At 55.9% G+C, this 18,092-nt stretch overlaps 1 protein-coding gene across 1 annotated transcript; it reads right to left on the bottom strand.

Annotated features, from left to right (window-relative positions):
- Positions 1–494: 494 nt before the first annotated feature.
- LAMC2 (laminin subunit gamma 2) lies at positions 495–17,296 on the bottom strand. The gene is made up of 23 exons (XM_063407743.1): positions 16,904–17,296; positions 12,510–12,698; positions 12,197–12,326; positions 11,233–11,331; positions 10,635–10,771; positions 10,077–10,199; positions 9,777–9,966; positions 9,318–9,430; positions 8,812–9,030; positions 7,824–8,003; positions 7,141–7,374; positions 6,796–6,932; positions 6,360–6,513; positions 6,033–6,238; positions 5,687–5,766; positions 5,137–5,262; positions 4,260–4,404; positions 3,898–4,047; positions 3,317–3,431; positions 3,030–3,229; positions 2,326–2,484; positions 2,138–2,237; positions 495–1,940 (listed from the first exon to the last, which is right to left on the bottom strand). The coding sequence occupies exons 1-23, from the start codon at positions 16,983–16,985 to the stop codon at positions 1,690–1,692; spliced, it is 3,519 nt and encodes a 1,172-aa protein (XP_063263813.1). The 5' UTR covers positions 16,986–17,296; the 3' UTR covers positions 495–1,689.
- Between the last annotated feature and the right edge of the window lie 796 nt (positions 17,297–18,092).

Here is an 18,092-nt window from a genome sequence, read left to right as displayed (position 1 = left end):
CTCCTGATCCGCATGGTTGGGATGGCGAAGCTTAGCTGTGGTGGGGATGATGAGTTTGTGCTGTCCTCCTGCTCTTACCTTCGTGTTTCTGCTCAGTAAAACTCACAGGATGGGGGGAGGGACAGGGGTTTCTAACGGGGCCTTCAGCTCTGGGACTGGTTTAGAAAAATGTCTTTGGGTGGGCATGGGAAGAAAATAATCATCTGTGATGATCCGTGTGACCGCTGGGGAGGTGAGGATGGGGGTTTCCAGGGTGCAGGGGAGGTGTGGGAAGAAGCTCGCGGGTTTTGGTCTTTGAACCTCCACTTTTTAACAGTCAATTTGCTGAAAGTGAAATGAACTTCAAACGTCTTTTGGGGAAAGAAAATAAATAAAGGGGGGAGGGAAAGGGGTTGAAGTTGCCATGCCACCAATTTCACCTTTGTCAAAAGTTTTTGAGCCTTTTTTTTCTTTTTTTCTGTTGCTATATGAAAAAACGGTCATTGACAAAAAAATACTTTATCAGCAAAATGTTTAAATTATGTAATAAACAAAACAAAACAGAGATGTTACTGGTGTGACTTTAAAACAGCCCCAGGACCAAGTCAGAACATGAGAGCAAATGCCTGCAACTGCCAAGATAACCCATGGCCAAATTCCCCCAAATGAGGAAGCCTGAAAAACTAAAGCAGTAGGCAAGATCTAGCCAAGAGTATCCATCATTTATTGACCTCCCACCTTTCAAAAAAACCCAACTCACAGAAAAACAGGTCCCTAATAACTGTCCCTACACTGTACAACAGGAGAAGGGACATATGCCAGGGGCAAAAATACATCCCACTTAAATAAAATGTAAAGCAGACATAATACTCGGTATATCATGAAGCAAAAGCATGGATGCTCCTTTATCAGAGACTTGAGAGATAAGGAGGGGTGAGGGAGTCTCCAGTGTCCTTCTCCATCTGGGATTTCCCAGCACCATGAGGGAGGGAGGACAGGCAGCACCAAACCAGAGGTGGAGACACATTCAAGACATCATCAGTATTTTTAAACTAATGAAATCAGGTTACAGGCACTGCAGCAGGATGGGACAGGGTTCTCAGGTACAAGAGCCACACCACTCCCAGCAAGGGGGAGGACTGCCAGCCTGGGAAGAGACACCACATGAAGCATCACCAGTGCCACAACTCAGAATTCATCTCCCCCAGCAGCCTCTCATGCTGCTTGCTCCCTGTCTCCTGAGCTGCTGAAGGTGAGGAAAACCCCATGGAGAAGAGGAGGAGGAGCTGGTGGTGGCAGTGTCAAAAGTGTGGACAGAGACTCTAGTCCTTCTGTGTGTGCCAGACCAGGACAGGGTATCCACCGGTGATGGAGAACCTCTCAGTTATGAGCTCCAGGGTCCAAACTGTGCAAGCTCACAAGGCTGACACCTAATCCTGCACCTCAGAGATAAATTGTAGGAATGGGCTGTTCTTCAGACAGCAGCACCTTCACAAACCAGGAGTCTCCTTCTTCCCACGAGCAAGGGACGGAGCACTTTGAAAAATCAGGGACTTTCCAGGGCCAGCGGGACATTGTGAACTTCATCTGCCACACTGATCTTGAGGGTAAGGATCAGCTTAACACAACCAAACACAGCCAGTTCTGCCAGATTTGGGGAGGCCCTCCTGCCTTCAGCCTGGCAGGCGCTGCAGCCTTTCCAGAACCGGCTCATGGCAATTCAATGGCTTTTGTGTTGTAGCAGCCTGGAGGAAGACTCTTCTGGATATCCTCCAGGTTCTTAATATCAGCCAGGATGTCGTCAATGCTGCTCTCCAGCGTGCGCACCCGGGCCTTCTGCAGCGCAGCCGTCTGCTCCAGCTCTGACATCTCCGCCTTCAGCTGCCTGCTTCTGGTTTTGGCTTGGCTGAAGTTCTCCTCAAGCACTCTCAGGCCATCCTCATCCACGGCGCCAGGCTGGTCTTTTGCACAGAAGGAAAACAAGGAATAGGAAAGCATGTATGGAGGCTGAGGGCTAGATCTTTCTAGATACTTCTTCTCCACCCTGCTGCCCAGCCTGTTCACCACGTAATTTAGCTTCCCACAAAACTCCCAGCAGCCCTGCCCAGGACCCCAGTGTGTCTCCATCCACACCCCACAGCGGCGTCACAAAACCTACTCATGAGGCGCAGCAGCTCTTCCAGGGCACTCAGCATCTGCTGCACAGCTGCCTCTGCCTGGCCAGCCTTGTCATGGACCCTCTGAGCTTCCTGAGCTGTCTGAAGGAGGAAAGGCAGCAGCCATGAGGTGAAATCAAGCCCACAAGTCAACAGGGAAGAAGACAGGGAAAGGGAGATGGGGACACACCTTCTCTATCACAGCAGCATCCGCCTCAACCTCCGAGAGCTTCCTGTCAAATGCCTCATCCACTTCCTTGGCCTCCTGCTGCAGGGTGGCCACTGCCTTCTCCAGGGCGAGGACACCGTCTGCTGTCTTGTTGGCTTCCTCCCTCAGCCGGGCAATCTCCTGGGGGTGAGTGTGGGAAAAGGCACTTTCAGAGGGGCAGAGCACAGCCAGAATCATTCCTGGGTCTCCTGCACCTGCCTCTCAAACTGGTTCCTTCTACAAGGGACCCAAAAGTATCACAAGCTGTCCTCATGTTCCTCCACCAATTGCTCCAGAGAGTTGTTTCTATGCCCATGGCTCAATCCCTCCCTCACACAACAGCACATCCCTGGGCAATTACAACACACATCTGGGAGGTGAACCCACACACACCAGTTTTGGGACCTCACAAGCCTGCCAGTGACTCTGGCTGCAGGAGTGAAAAAATCCCCTTGGTCACTGAAAGGCAGCTACAGTGAGATGCCACAGAGATCCTCATGGAAGGAATGTGCCTGCAGAGATCATCTACACCCAAACTGGTATCTGCAGGATCCACTGCAGAGAAACTTCAGCTCAAAATCAACCCATCAGGTTCATCATAAGGCTGCTAACCATCTCCTCTTCTTCCCTGCTTTTCTCCTTCCAAATCCTTTTCTGACAGCACTAGCACCAGAGTCTGTCCTCACCTCTTGGATCCCCGTGGCAATTTCCTTCACCTCCTCCACCATGCTGCTGCCTGCCTTTGACTCAGAGACGGCGCTGTCCACGGTGCCTTTGGCTCTGTCTGTCTTCTCCCTGGCACTGGTGACCATGCTGCTGATAAGGGGCAGCCTCCTCATGGCATCTTTGGCCTCCCTCCTCTTGTCATCTGCCTGCAGGTTGAACTCTGGAAGAAACACGTGTGGAAATGAAGCCAGACTACCTTTGTGAGATCCCACGTGGAAAGGAAAAGGAAGGGTTTCCAGGATGATACCCTTGAGGCTCTTGAGGATCTGCTCCACCTCGTAGAAGGTGGCATTGCCAGCACTTGTGGCTTGCAGGGCTGTGCTCCTGGCAAGGGTGGCTCGGGACAGCAGCTGCGTCAGCTTCTGCAATGTACCAAGGGACACAAAGGGCAGGTGAAGGACACGGTATGGGAGCACCACACGGTCCCACAGCAGCCTGGGAGGAGCTGGGCTGGAAGAGACCCATCAGTCTGTTCCCAAATGCTTGCTCTTGCCCCTTAAGCAAGACTCCCACATGCTGATCTGCCATCAGAAGCTTGAGCCGGTGCTCCTCAACCAGCTCCAGCTATATCCTGAGTCATCTTAGCTCTAATCTTTGCAGGATCAGGTTTTCAGCCTGCTTTACATGGAGGAGACGTGCAGGTGAGGTCCTGCACCACCAGCTCCCTGCACACACCGAGGTGTGAAGACCAGCCCCAAGGAAAGGTCCAGTCCTGCACCAGGCAGGCAGAGCTGCCTTTGGCAGCTGGGCAAGGACCGTGGTGGAGCCACAGGCATCCCCCCAAGGCTGCAGCCCTGCTGGGGTGACCCTCCCCAGCCAGCCCCTTACCGCTCTCTCGCCCTCCTGCCCTTGCAGCAGCTGCTCGGCCTCCTCCTCCCAGCGCCCCACGCGGCTCTGCAGGCCCCGGTACTGGGACAGGGACGTCTCCACCAGGCCCAGCAGGGCACCCGCGTCCTGCTTCAGCCTCGAGGCCTCCTCCTGGAACAGAGACACGGTGGGGTCCCCAGCACCTCTCCAGTGCCCACCAGGAACCAGAGGGAAATGGGGGAAAAGGGTAGGAAGATGCCTGTCTAGTGTCTCTCCAACGGGGATGGAGCCCTGGGAAGGGCTGAGCTGGTGGTAGGATAGGCAGGGAGGGCATGAGGAGGAGTGAAACGGATCTCCGGGTCTGACAGGCACAAAGCCCTCACCTTAAAGGACCCGATGTCCATCTCTGTCAGGCGGGACAGGGAGCTGAGGAGCACCAGGCTGCCCTGATAAGCTGCATCTGCCGTGAGGGCCATTCCATCAGCATCAGCCTTCAGCCCTCCAGCCAGTGACTTGAGCTCTTCATACCTGTACAGATGTGAGGCTGGAGAGCCTGGTACCAGCCAAGCTGCCAGCCTCCCACCTCAGCATTAATACTGCCATCTACACTGACTCCTTCACATTCTCCAAGGCCCCATGCAGATTTATCACACATGAAAAGTCAATTGCAAACATTCCCTGCATCCCAGTCCCTCCAATGAGCAGGGCATCTGCTGGCTCCTTACTCCTACTCCAAAATGAGAGATTGTTTCACACAGCTGAACTCTCCCAGGTTCCATGGTGGCTCTGCTAATCCCTGCCCTATCACTGTATCTTTTCTCCTGCACATCCCTGTTCAACTTTCTAACTTCCTTCAAGGCTGCTGCTCACATCCCACCCATGGTGTGCAAAGTCCCAGCACCACTGTGGTGGGCTCTGGAGAGGCCAAGTCTGACCAAAGGAGCCACAATGGGCTTAAATTCATGGGTTTCAGGCTAAACCCACCCCAGACTTTTAACCACATGTGGAAAACATCCCCAGAAGTCACACATGTGGTGTTAAACCCCTTGGCCCAGCTGCAGGCAGGACCCCAGGAGCATTGAGGGCTGTGAGGGGGACACAGAGCTGTTGTCCCTCCATCTCCACCCCTCAGACTTGCCAGCGAATTCCCTGCCTCCAGCTGCACATTTCTGCAGCTCAGACGGGGAGGCAGGGAAGGGGGCCCAGGTTCTTGGCCCTCCCTCTCCTCCCTCCATCCCCCAGGCCTCAGCCTGCGCTCACCTCCGGGGCAGGGAGCCCAGGGCAGCCTCTCCGCCGGCGGCCGCGCGCAGCAGCTGCAGCGCCTGCCCCGCGTCCTCCCGCGCCACCTTTGCAGCCTGGTCGATGGCATTGGCTGCCTGTGTGTGGCTGCAGGGCACAGAGGGGGCTTGTCAAAAGGGTTCCCACCCAGGTTCTCTCCACCAACTTCCTATACTGCTGCATTCACTGATGCTGGATCACACCCCCTTGGGAAGCACAGCATATTCGCTTGCTCCTCTGGCATCTCCCAAAGATAGATGAGCACTGGGGAGGGCAGAAGCTCTCTGTTCCAAATGGACATCCAAGGGCAAAACTCTGACCCCAAAGATGCTGCTAAATCACGTCCAATTACATCCTCAAAGACAGCTGAGGACAACTCTATGGAGCAGCAAAGACAGCTCAGCAGCTGCATCTTCCCCTGCTCCAGGGCTGGCATATGTCAACCAGAACCCTCCAAAAAGGACCTTCTGGGCACCTAGTACGATCTCAGTACTCCTCCCCTCTCTCTTGGCTAACAGTGGGAGCAACTCACCTGTTGGCCAGTCTCAGAGCCTCCTGGGCCAGCAGCAAGTACTGATTTAAACCCCCAGGAAAGCTTGAAACAGGAATGGTCTGAGGAGGGAGGAAGGAAGAGAAGTGTGAGTGCTCTTCCCTGCCCTCCATCCAATTTGGCACTGACAGAGGCAACTACAGCATGTTAAACCTCCAGCACCCCCAAAGACCCCTGCCAGCTCCTCTCAAGGTCCTGACTCCAAAGAAAGGACCATCAGAACACCTACATTCACATAACATCTCTAATTCTTTAAATCCTCACTTCCTCTGTTAGTTTTTCCCAGCCCTGAGCTGGACTAGAAGCGTGTCTCACAGGATGCTCTTACCACCCGACGGAGAGCAGTGCCGCTGTGATCCAGGTCCAGCCTGGCTCTCTCCAGCAGCTGACGGGTCTCCTGCACCTGCCTCTCATACTGGCTCCCCAGAGACCTCAGTCTCCCCACCGTGGCCTTGATCTCATCCAAGCGGTTCTGGGAGCTGGACCCCTGCCCCTTCATCCTGGCCACACGGCCTTCCAGAGACCTGTCGGAAGCTGGGGAGAAGGAAAGAGAAAGGCTGAAGAGAAACTCGTTGCTGTGCAAAAAGGCCCAGGCAGAAAACCCTCCCTGAGAGAGCCCAGATGGCCCCACCCAAGGGCAGTGGCCAGGTGGTACCTTGAAGACTCAGGGCTTCCCTGAGGATGGTCCGCAGCATCTCCTCAGCCCCCTGCATCCTCCCCTCCAGCTCCTGGCTCTCGGTCCCACCGCCAGCTCGCACCTCTGACAAGAGCAGCTCCAGCTCTGCCAGCTGCTGCAGGTACAGCTGCACCTGCAACCACAGACCAGGCTTCAGCCAGCAGGACAAAAAACCCACGGAGGAAAGACCAGGGTGGGAACCAGGGCCACAGTCAGGCCCAAGGACAGAGACCAAAATGAAGGCTCATTTTAGGATGGGGCACAAAGGACCGGTTAAATCAGTTACAAAGCCAAGGTCTGAATTCATATTTCACTTGCACCAGGAGTAGATGCTTGAGGAGGACAGAAGGAGACACTGAGGGTGAGCGAATCACTGCACTCCTTGCTGCTCCCTGGGGCTGGCACAGATGCTCACCTGCATTTTCACCTGGCCATAGCAAGCTGGGCACTCACTCTCTTCACAGCGGGGACCCTCAAAGCCAGGTTTGCAGATGCAGCTCCCATCACTCCTGCACTTCAGGGGCTCGGCACCAACTGAGTCGCAGGCACAGGCTGCAGGTCAGAGCGATACAGATTCAGGGGACCTGGCCCCACCTCATGCCACAGCACACCTCTCCCTGCTTTCTTCCTATTCAGCCCTGTGCCTTGGTTCCTGCTCACCATTCCCACTTTCCAGCACCCTCCTTCCCCACCAAACCACTCCACAGTCAGTCATGGGTTTTATCACTCATCCTCAGCTCAGACAGCAGCTGCACCTCACCTCTGCACTTGTCCGCGGGGTCGGGGGCCAGGGGGTTCCCGAAGAAGCCGTCCTTGCAGCGGTCGCAGTGGAAGCCAGCAGTGTTGTGGATGCACTTGAGGCACTCGCCGCTGCGGCGGTCACAGTTGCCCACGGCGTTGGGCTCCACGTTCCCGTTGCACCGGCACGGCTGGCAGGGCTGGGAAGCCGCCGGATCTCCAAAATAGCCATCGGCACAGTACTCACAGTTGGCACCTGGGAGAGCAGAGAGAAGCAGAAGTTAGTGCTCATGCCCGGGAGGCAGAGGCTGGCTCGCTGCTTGTGCCCCACAGAAATGGGAGTGGTCAGTCCCATCAGGGTTGGCACAAGAGCTGCTCTGCTGTCATCACCACCACGGCCAACACACGATGTCCCACACATGCTCTCGAAAGCTGGGTGCCACAACTGACCTTCTACAAGCTGTTTCCAATTATTTTTTCCTTATTTTTTGCTCCCTCCTCCTCCTACCCATCCTTTCTCCATCCACGTCACATTTAGATGAGAACTTTTCCCATGGACAGGGTGTGTTTCCCCAGCCCTCGGGGTCAAACACCCCACTGCAGGCAGGAGTGGCAATGTCGAGGCAAGCTGGGCTGAGAGGATGGTGTGCATCCGCCCCCTCCAAGCGGATGGAAAAGGCAGAGCAGAGGCAAGGAGGGCGTTACCAGCAGCTCCAGGAGGGCAGTGGTCACAGACGACCTCCTGGCCACCCGGCCCCAGGGAGCAGCCCTGGCCCGGCCCACAGGGGCAGCTCCTGCAGCTGTTCGGCCGCCGGGGGTCTCGGTAGGAGCCAAAGGGGCAGCTGACACCATTGCCCACGTTCTCATCTCCTGAGTAGCATTCACCTGCAGGAGCAAGGAAAGGGCTTAGGGCAGTTTACTCACATTCCCAGTGAGTAAACATCCTCCACCCTCCAGCCACAGCAACACAAGCACCCATGAGACAGCAACCTCCACGAGATCTCTTCAGATCCTCGCCATGCCCACATCATGCACCACATAAAATCATGAAATGGTCAGCGTTGGAAGGGACCTTTAAAGGTCATCTAGTCAAACTCCCCTACAACAGGCAAGGACTTCTTCAGCTAAACCACCTTGCTGAAGCTCTGCCCAACCTGAGGCATTGCCATGCTTAACTTTCAAATAATAAGTCAGAAGTGAAGAAATATTGCTCTCTGGGCAGCAGGGGATGTTTTTTTCTCTCTAACATGCATACAGTTTGTTCCAAATGCATCTGACTGCAATCTAGGCTTTGAGGAATTTTCCCTTGGATGATCCCCACATTTCAGACCCAAGTCACAGAATCATGATCACAGACAGAATCTCAGAATCACAGACAAGCCATAATATCACAGAATCATTAAGGTTGGAAAAGCCCTTTGAGACCACTGAGTCCAACCTGCGGCAGATCCCCACCTTGTAAACCAGCCCAGGGCACTGAGTGACGTGTCCAGTCCTTCCCTGGACACCTCCAGGGACGATGACTCCACCACCTCCCTGGGCAGCCCCTTACAGTATCTGACGACCCCTCCCGTGAGGAAATGTCTGTGCAGTGAGTGGTCTCCACTCCCCGCAGCTCCATCCTCGGGACACAGGCAGCCACTCCCGGCGTTCCCACAGCCTACCAGCACGGCGGGGAGGTGGCCGCTCTTACCGGTGTCAGGGTCGCAGATCCCTCCCCCCTGGCAGTCGCAGGGCACGCAGGTGCTGAAGGGGCCCTGGCTGGGGTCGTCCCTGCGGTAGCCGGGGGCGCAGCGCTGGCAGAACTGCCCGCGGTAGGGCGGCGGGCACTGGCAGCGCTCCACCCAGGGCGCGGGCGCGCCGGGCGCGGGCTGCGCCGACACCAGCGTCACGTTGTCGAGGTAGCCGGTGCCTGCAGGAGGAAGGGCCGGTCACCGGGGGACAGCGGCTGCACCCCCCGGTCACCGCGGGGACAGCGGCTGCACCCCCCGGCCAGGACCTGCACGGGGCGCACACTCTCCTGCAACGCCCACAGGCAAATGGAGCAGCCATCCTGCTCAATCTCTTTGCTATTTAATTTTGCCCCCTTGGAGCACTTACTGTTTCTGTCATTTAATAAATTTTACCACACGTGTATCCACCCAGAGATGTCTCCAGCAACTAGGAGAAGGCAGCCTTGCAAGCTCTCTCTGCACTTACTGTACTCCCCAAAGGTGGCTCGGATCCAGAGGGCTGTCAGGTTTCCCAGCAGCCTGCGAAACTCAAAGTGGTTCAGTCTTGGGCTCCACTTGCTGCTTGGGTGCTCGTCCAGCCTGCCATGGGAGAGGGGGGAAGTGGAACTGATTTCAAAAAAATGATATGCCTCCTCCAAAAAACACAACAGCCTTCACCCCCTCCCTCCTAGGAGCTCAAGGCTTTGGACAACGACCTCCATGCAGGCAAATGATACAGAGCCAAGAACCCAACCCAACCTCAAGCCCCATTTTCTGCTGCCCCTCTCACAAAGTAACCTCCTTATCCAGGACAGCAGCGCCTGGGATGCACCCAGCCCAAACCAGGCAGCCATTTGCCACCTCCAAGGGCCACAGCTGAACCCAGGACCTCCTTGAAGCCACAACCATTCTTGCTCCCCCTGCTCCAAAGAGGTTCCCACATTACCTGAAGGTGTACACCTGGCTGACGCCGCAGGGCAGGACCTCCCCCTCGGGCAGGAAGGGGGCAGTGACTCTCAGGCCATGTCCTTCCAGGACCACATCATGTGGAGATGGCTGGCGACCCCCGCGGTCCAGGCGGTAATCGAAGGACAGCGTCTGCCCATAGCTCAGCTGCTGGTTCCCAAGGAATTTTGCTGCAAAGGGAAAATCAAAGGCTTAAAATCCTTCCTTCCTTCTAAAGGCTCAGTTCATGGGATCACACCAAGCAAAGGGTTCACTCTGCCACCACTGATCCCACACCTACCAGGTGCCATGAAGTATATTGGCTCTGAGCTCCTGGCTGCTATGAAGGCATCCTGGTGGCGTGGGGACCACTGGAGCTGGGCTGGGGAGCCGCTCTCATGGACACCTCGCCAGCCCTCAGTACCTGAGCACAAACAAGCAGCAGTCAGCGTGGACAGGGAAGGTGTTTCTAGGATTCCAGTAACTTTCCTGAGTTGTGTCTTATCAAAACTCTCCTGCTTCCAACTCCAACCTCCGAGGGGACAGCACAGTTATCCCTGTGCCCACACATCTGTAAATCAGCCTGGCTGGGCACAGAGGCCTCCTTCCAGGTGGCAGGAAAGACAGAATTAAGAAATCCTATGCTCCCCTCAACCCCTGGACCCTACTTCTGCCTATGACCAAGCCATCCCATCAAAGCAAGGCTGCTGCAGCCACAGGCAGGTTGGATGAGCACCCAAGGAGCAAGCACAACCCAAGGCTGACTTCCAGCACGGCTGTGAGGCACGTGGTTCCTCCAGCCCATTGAAGGGATGGCAAACACTCCCAGGAGCCATGGGGATGTCCTGCTTGGCTTCACCTTGCTGGAAGGTAGAGGTGATGTTGTGGACACTGTGGTTGTCTGCACTGATGCAATCGACCGAGTGCCCGTAGCAGAAGCAGGGGGAGCATCCTGCAGGGTTTCTGGCATCCAGGTTATAGAAGTGTCGCTTGCACCTGGGAAAATGCAAGAGGGTGACAATGTTCAAGTCATTTTCTCCTTCTGCTGGCCTACACAACCATCCCTCTGATGCAATACAGCCATCAGCAGGGTTTGAGGTCATCACTGGGCTGGGATGGCGAGATGGGTGTGTGCAGTGGCTTCAAGCTGACAGAGGGCAGGGCTAGATTGGATACTGGGAAGAAACTGTCCTGTGAGGGAGGTGAGGGACTGGCCCAGGTTGCCCAGAGAAGCGGTGACTGCCCCATCCCTGGAAGTGTCCAAGGCCAGGTTGGACAGGGCTTGGAGCAACCTGGGCTAGTGGAAGGTGTCCCTGCCTATGGCAGGGGGTGGAATGAGAAGATCTCTAACATCCTTCCCAACCCAAACCATTCAAAGACTTGGTGAACTGCCAGGGAAGGAACTGCAGAGAGGAGGCTGTGCCAAGCAGTGTCCAGCACATCCTCCTGACACTCACCTCTGGCATTGCTCCCCCGTGGTGCTCTCCTTGCAGACGCAGTGGCCGGAGTGACAGTCACCCGTGCTGCCCGCTGGGTCACACTCACACTGCAGGCTCCTGCAAAGGCACAGCAGGAACCTCTACCTGGATTTCCAGCTTAGCCTGGGAGCTCAGTGCTTCCTGCCACTACACAGGACAGTGGGGAACCCTCCTAGCTACCATTCCCATGCAAGAAGTGGGGAAATAATCTCCATAGCCATCTCTTTCCAAAATCTGCAGCACTGTGGGTGCCAGGTTGAGCCAGTGCCCATTGCTACTGCTCCAGGGCACCCCAAAGTATCAGACCTGCCTACAAGAGCAAAGTGAAGCTCCACTGAGCTTAATAAGCCCTGGTTGAGTTTAATAGACCTTGCCTGAACTCCACCAAGCAGCAGCACCCCAGAGAGACTCAGGCAGGAGGCCAGGCCCAGCAGAAGGACTGCAGGCAGCCGTCTCTTGCTAGCACCCTTTGCCTGCCAGCAGCCCAAAGGAGAAACGAGTGAGGTGAGGAAAAAGAGGACACAGCTGAGGAAGTCAGATCAGATGTGTTTCTAAAGGTGTTTAAACAGGGCTTCATGAAAAGGAAGGGACTGATTTTTGCATGCACATCTCTTTGTGAGTGGCATCACCATGAGGCAGCCCCACAATGAGCAGGTTTTGTTTTACGTGGCTGTTGCTTGTTGGGCATTATCTGGGTAATGAAACCATCCCCTCAGAGAGTGGCTATGTTCAGATTTTGATGGTGTTGCAGAACACCAAGCCCTGCAGGTTGGCACAGAGTCCAGCCTCACTCAACCTAGCATGGTTGGTTTAAGGCGGTCCATGAGCTGCCATGAAACCCCCCCTGCCTTTGCAGGGGGTGTTTTCAGCCCGCACAGCCCCAGCAGAGCTTTGGAGGCTGGCCTCCCGCTGGCCCCACCCACCGACGGTGGCCAGCACTCACTGCCCACTCCTGCAGCACCCTGCCTCGGACAGGGACTCGAAGCCCGGCTGGCACCGGTCACACTTGTCCCCCGTCACTCCGGGTTTGCAGCTGCACCGGCCATCGCTGTCGCACTGGGGGCTGAGGGAGCCTGCAGAAAGACAGGAGGAAGAGGCTGGGACGGGCACCTTCCCACCCAAATCACTCTGTGAGTTTGTGATTATCTCAGAGGGCAGCTGGGCCTTGAAACCTGTGGTCTGCAGTGTGGGGGCTCCGAGCCCGACGTGCCCAGGAGCTCAGCAGTGCCTCCCCCCTTCCCCAGCCGTGCACGTACCCCAGGGGTGGCAGAGGCAGGGCAGGCAGCAGCGCTGGCCCTGCCCTCGGAAGAAGCCGTGCTGGCAGCGCTCGCAGCGCGCACCCTCCGTGTTGCCCAGGCAGCCGAGGCAGCGGAACCCGTTCCCCGTCTCCCTCAGGAGCTGCCAGTCGAAGACGCACTGCCTGGACATCCCATTGCAGTCACACACTGGGGAGAGAGCAGAGACACAGCTCAGATGATGCCTAGAGATGAAGGCACCAGCAGCAATCCCACCCTGAGGGGCAAGGAACAGCGTGCAAACCTCCCCGTCCTGCTGTGCTTACCGTGAGCTGCTTCCCCACATCTCTGCGTTTGTCCCCACGTCTGTGTCCATCAGTCTGTGCCACCCCAGTGCCCACACCGTGCCCTGCATCCCCCACGGGGGAGGAATGCCCCGTTTCACTGCTGAGGATGGACACACCCAAGCCAAGCAGCCGCAATCCACACAACAGCATTGCCAGGGCTGCTCTCCATCCTTTCACAGGTCTTGCAGCACAAACAGGACATTGAATAAGCAGAGATGGTTTAAAAAAACCCCAGTCTTGTCCATAGGTTGGAGACAGACCTATGACAGGAGTCACTGAGGGTGAGGGACAAACAGCCCAGATTTGTTATGACCACCCCCTTCTCTAGGGGGTTCCAAACTCCTGGGCTCACACACCTGATTGTTCAGGCTCCCAGCCCCACCCAGCTCCCTGAGCACTGATATGTCTGCACTCAGGGTTGAATGGGATTGGCAGGGGTCCCTTTTTGGGTTCAAATCCATCCTATCACTGATCACCCAGGGACTTGTTTACTTCTAGGCTGGTTCAGTCTGGGGGTCTGTCGTGGCCAAATTTATCTTTGCAGCTACAGACCAGCTGCAGCTGTGAGAGGTAACCTTACTGGAGACTTTGGGGAAAAGGGAAAGTTTCCTGAGGTTATCCTTTGTTTCACCCAGCCAGGAGTGAGTAGGAAAAGCTCAACCAGCTTCCACCAGGTGTCCCCACCCAGGTCTGCAGTGCAGGGTGATGAGGAGTGGTCTGCGATCCAAGCAGTTTGGCAGAAGAGTGCTGGCAAAGAGGGAGATTAACAAAAAAGGTTTGGGTGGGATTGGACAGGTCACCTCAGCCCACCCTCCCTCCTTGTGAAGAAAAGCTGCAGCTGCCCACACTGCTGCATGAGGGATGGCAGGAAGAGCAGGCATGAGATTCTGCATTCCTCTACAGCCAAGACAGATGATCCCTGTGGACATCAGACTCAGGCATCTCACCAGATGTGCCCGCTCCAGCACTCCACTGCCTTGTCCAGCTGCTCTCTTGAAGCCACCTCTCCCCTGCTTGGCAATCCCTCAGTGGCCAGTGCTGGAGCATTTAATCCTGAGGGCCTTTACTCCAGACACAGCCCCTCAGGATCACTGAGGAGAGCAGGCACAGCTGAGAGAATGCTTGGCAAAGACAGGCAGGAGAAAGAAACATCCCAAGAGAAAAAGCCAGGTCCTCAGAGGCACAGAGCCTGCTGAGGAGCTGCTCCAAACCACCCTGGGGTGCCATGGGAGCCTCGACCTCCCTCTAAGGATCTCTGCTCACTGCTGGTCTCCTTGGGACAGGAAAGACCCTCCCCAGCTACCCAACCCCTGCCCAGGTCACCTCTGAGAGCACAGGAGGTGGAGGGAGTCAAGAAACGGGCAGAAACCTGCAGCATGGGTGCAGACAGCGCCTTGTACCCACTGAGCCTGCTCCTTCCCGGCTCTCTTCTGCCATAGCTCAGCCCCAGGGTACAACGCCCCTGTCCTGTGCAGGTGGGATTCCTGGGACCAGGCAAAGGCTGCTGCTCCCAGCGCTCACACCTGGGCGCCGCCCTCGCACACACCCATCGGCACCGCATTCCAGAGCAGGCACTCAGGAGCGAGCTGCCAAGAGCAGAGGTGACCTCATGCGCCAGCAAACAGCGAGAGAGATTTTTCCAACCTCGGCAAGCAACCTCGCAATCTGGCTGCCAGGAGACCAAGACACAGCTCAGGAGATCTTCTGCCATCCTAGCCTGCTGGGAGGGGACCTGTGGGCACAGAATTCCTGCCTCCAGGGTCTGGGAAAGCAACTCCAGCCTCAGAGAGCTCACCAGTGACCAAAGGGCATGGAAAACACAAAGGACCAATGGAGAGCAGCAGCGTGAGACTTTCTTCAAGTATTTGTGCTCACCTTCACAGCACAAAGATCTCACTTGGGTTGATCCCATTCCCCATCCCTCTGCACTCCAGCTAGATCTCAAGTTGGAAGTGACCCATAAGGATCTTTGAGGTGAACTCCACCCATGCATCACCCTACGCAATCTACCGGGTTGCTAAATTACAGGCATGAGCACCGTTCCCCCAGGCAATGAAAACCTTTCTTTGAGTGTTGCTCTACTGCTTCAGCATGTTAGGAACCAGCTCTCCAGCCCTGGAATGAATTCTTGTCTCACTGATTCAAAGCCATTTAAGAGGCTGTGGCAGGGTAGTGCCACCACTGCACTGGGGTGCCTGCTCCTGGTCATCTCCCAGAAACCCAGGAGCTCAGGCAGGCTAATCCTTACCCAGAGCAAGGCACTGGAATGGATAACCATAACGAGATGGAGCAGGAAGGAGCTGCTGGAGGATGAGGCCCAGCTGAGGACAGGATCACCTCTGTACCCAGGTGCCCTGAGGCTCTGCTCTGGGATCATCCATGGAAAAGAGGGAGTTCCACTGAGGAGAAGCTTTGCAGCTGGATTTCTTCAGTGCTGCATCAGGGTGCAGGAGATCCATGGCACACATCCAGCAGGATGTCATTCCCCCAGCTCCCACCCGCAGAATAAAGCACAAAAAATGCTTGATGGCTGTGCTGAGATGAATTCTCACATCAGAAAGGCTTGGAGGAGGAGGCAGTCAGCTTCAGGCCTCTTAAACTGTCTCCTTAAATTCACAAAAGCAGACAGTGATAGTGGCCTGGGGTCTGTGAGGATCTGACAGCCCTGTACACATGAGCCAACCTGCAAAGATCCCTCTTTCCATCCGGAGAACAGAGCTTTGCACACAATGAAGACTCCGTGTCAACACAGGCCATTCCCTGCTCTGTGCTCCTGGGACAGTGACCCACAGGCTGTCCCAGCTGCTGCTCCAGGGCTGGGTGTCCCCATTGCCCAGCTTCACAGTTTCTCATTGCAGGAAGAGCTGCCTGGGGCTCCCAGGGCTCCATCAGGGGCTGTTACACCACTGAACCCACCCAAAGCCTGCTGCAGCCTGAAAACACAGCCCTTATGGACTGTGAGCTCTACACACACTGAAATGGGTTCAGGAGTCCCTGGGAAAGCAGCAGCCTCCACACACTGCCAGGAAGGAGCAGAGGAAGCATCCATACCAGTATTTTAAAACTGCCTGTAATTAAGGCTGATGTAATAATTAACCCAAGTACCATGTAAAGCAAAGCAGATATTGTTTTTGTTTTGAAAAAAAACAACCAAACAAAAACATTATTCAGCACTCATTTCCCTTTGCACCAAATCTACAACTGACAAAATTCAACTTCAAGCCCAGCAAGCTTATTTCAGAACATCAGTACTGGAAACCGAAGAACTCCCCAAATCACTCAGTATTTACAAAATACATGCAAAAACCTGATTTTGGCCAAACTTACCCATCTCCAGACTATAGGCCAATGAAACTGAAGTTTGGATAGTTGAATTACTGCTGGGCTGAACATGTTTAAATCTCCCTCCATGACAGCCTCCACTATGTGAGCTTTGCATGTGCAAGAGGATCTGCTGGATTTTAAAGCTGTGGACCACAGGAGACTCCTGTCTCCCCTAGGATGTGGCAGGGCTGTGGCACATTGTGAACCCCACACACTCGCACCAAATCCAAACACTGCCGTGTTATTACAGCAAACTGGGTCCTGGATGCTTCCAGCTCTTCTTCAGGCTCGGGGAAGGTTTTGGTTCCAGCAGGGATGGGCAGATCAGCCCGGGCCATGCTTGTGCTCGCACCCACATCGCACCCTGGGGGCAAAGCTCTATACCGACAGCAATGAGGCAATCGCATATCCATAAGTTATTGGAAGGGGATGCCAGTGACAAAACGAAGACCCGCTGCTCATGGGATATTTCGCCTCGGAGGAAAACTAAGCCAGTATCAATCCCAAAGGCAGGAGGGGAAGAGTGCCCTAGAAGGGTGCCGCGCTTCCAGCTGGCGGCCCTGCAGAGGTGGGAGCAGGGATGGGAGCGAGGATGGGAGCGGGGATGGGAGCAGGGGTGGGAGCAGGGGTGGGAGCAGGGGTGGGAGCAGGGATGAGAGCGGGGATGGGAGCGGGGATGGGAGCGGGGATGGGAGCGGGGATGGGAGCGGGGATGGGAGCGGGACAGCCCCGGCCGAGCCTCACCTTGTGCGCTTTGTGCGCTCTGGGCTGCGGGCAGCAGGGACGCGGCGAGGCAGGCCAGGGGCAGGAGCCAGAACTCGGCCATTCCTGGTGCCGGGGAGCTCCGGGAGCCCGTTCCGGCGGGGCTCCACACCGGCCTGGTGTCCCGTGCCTTTTTTTGGTGCGTGTTTTATCGGCTGCTCCACCTGAGTCACTCCCAACAGGAAGAGCGCGTGTGCCGTGGGCTGACTCACGGCAGGAGCCCAGCCCAGGAGCGCAGACAGGCGCCTGCCCCATCGAGAGACAGGCACTGACGAGGCACGGCACCCCGAGGACTGCTGCATGCACGCTCTCAGGGAAATAAAATAAAAAATAAAACACAGCTGCAGCTCCCGAGACGCCCCTCCTGCCCGTGCCGCTCGCCCAGCTCCATCTCCCGGGCGGGGCAGCGGGGAGAGCCGCGCTGTCCGGGCACGCCGGAGGCTTGCAGGGAGCAAAATGAAACAGGATGAGCTCACAGGAAGCCTGGAGAGGGTGGATGGGGGCTGCCTGCTCGCAAGCCACGTCCAGTCAGCCAACCTGCAAGAGCAGGGCTCATTTCAGGTGCCTAGCAGGAGTGGGGATGAAAAGAGACCCAAGGTCAGCTTGAATGAATGCCCAGAAAGCAGATCGATTGGGATTTACCAGATAATCATCAAGTTCAGGAAATCCCCAGACCTAGAGATGAAGTGGAGGTGGAAATCATCACATGTTTGTCTGCTTTTGCTCCTGAGATGGAAAATGAGCTTAGATAGGTCCTTGGCCTCTACCCACTACATCACTTTTATGCTAGAAGAAGGATGAGGAGTTCAGACAGAGAGGGGGAAAACGCTTGTCTGAGGCTGCTGACAGAGCCAGGAAGATGCCAGGCTCTGCAGCCCCAGGTCCATGGGGTAGCTGACAAGCCACACAAGGCACGAAGGCCAGTTCCACCTCACTCCTCTCCTTTACCTTGCAAGACATGACCACTTCTACAGGGGAACAGAGCAATCTGGAGGCAGGGGTTCTCCACACCCTGCACACGTCAGGACAGGCAGGACTCCAGCATATCCACCTGCCCTGAGGAAGCAGCAGATCAGGGGGGCACAGTGAAGGGTGGGCCCTCAAGAGGAACCACAGCATGCCCCCTGCCTAATGCCATGAGACTCCCAATGTCACAAGTGACTGTGGATAG

The sequence above is a fragment of the Prinia subflava genome, chromosome 10 (assembly GCF_021018805.1).
Source record: "Prinia subflava isolate CZ2003 ecotype Zambia chromosome 10, Cam_Psub_1.2, whole genome shotgun sequence".
In the NCBI taxonomy this organism is placed as follows: Eukaryota; Metazoa; Chordata; class Aves; order Passeriformes; family Cisticolidae; genus Prinia; species Prinia subflava.
Note: the sequence above shows the minus strand (reverse complement) of the source record. Positions and strands in the feature narration are given on the sequence as shown.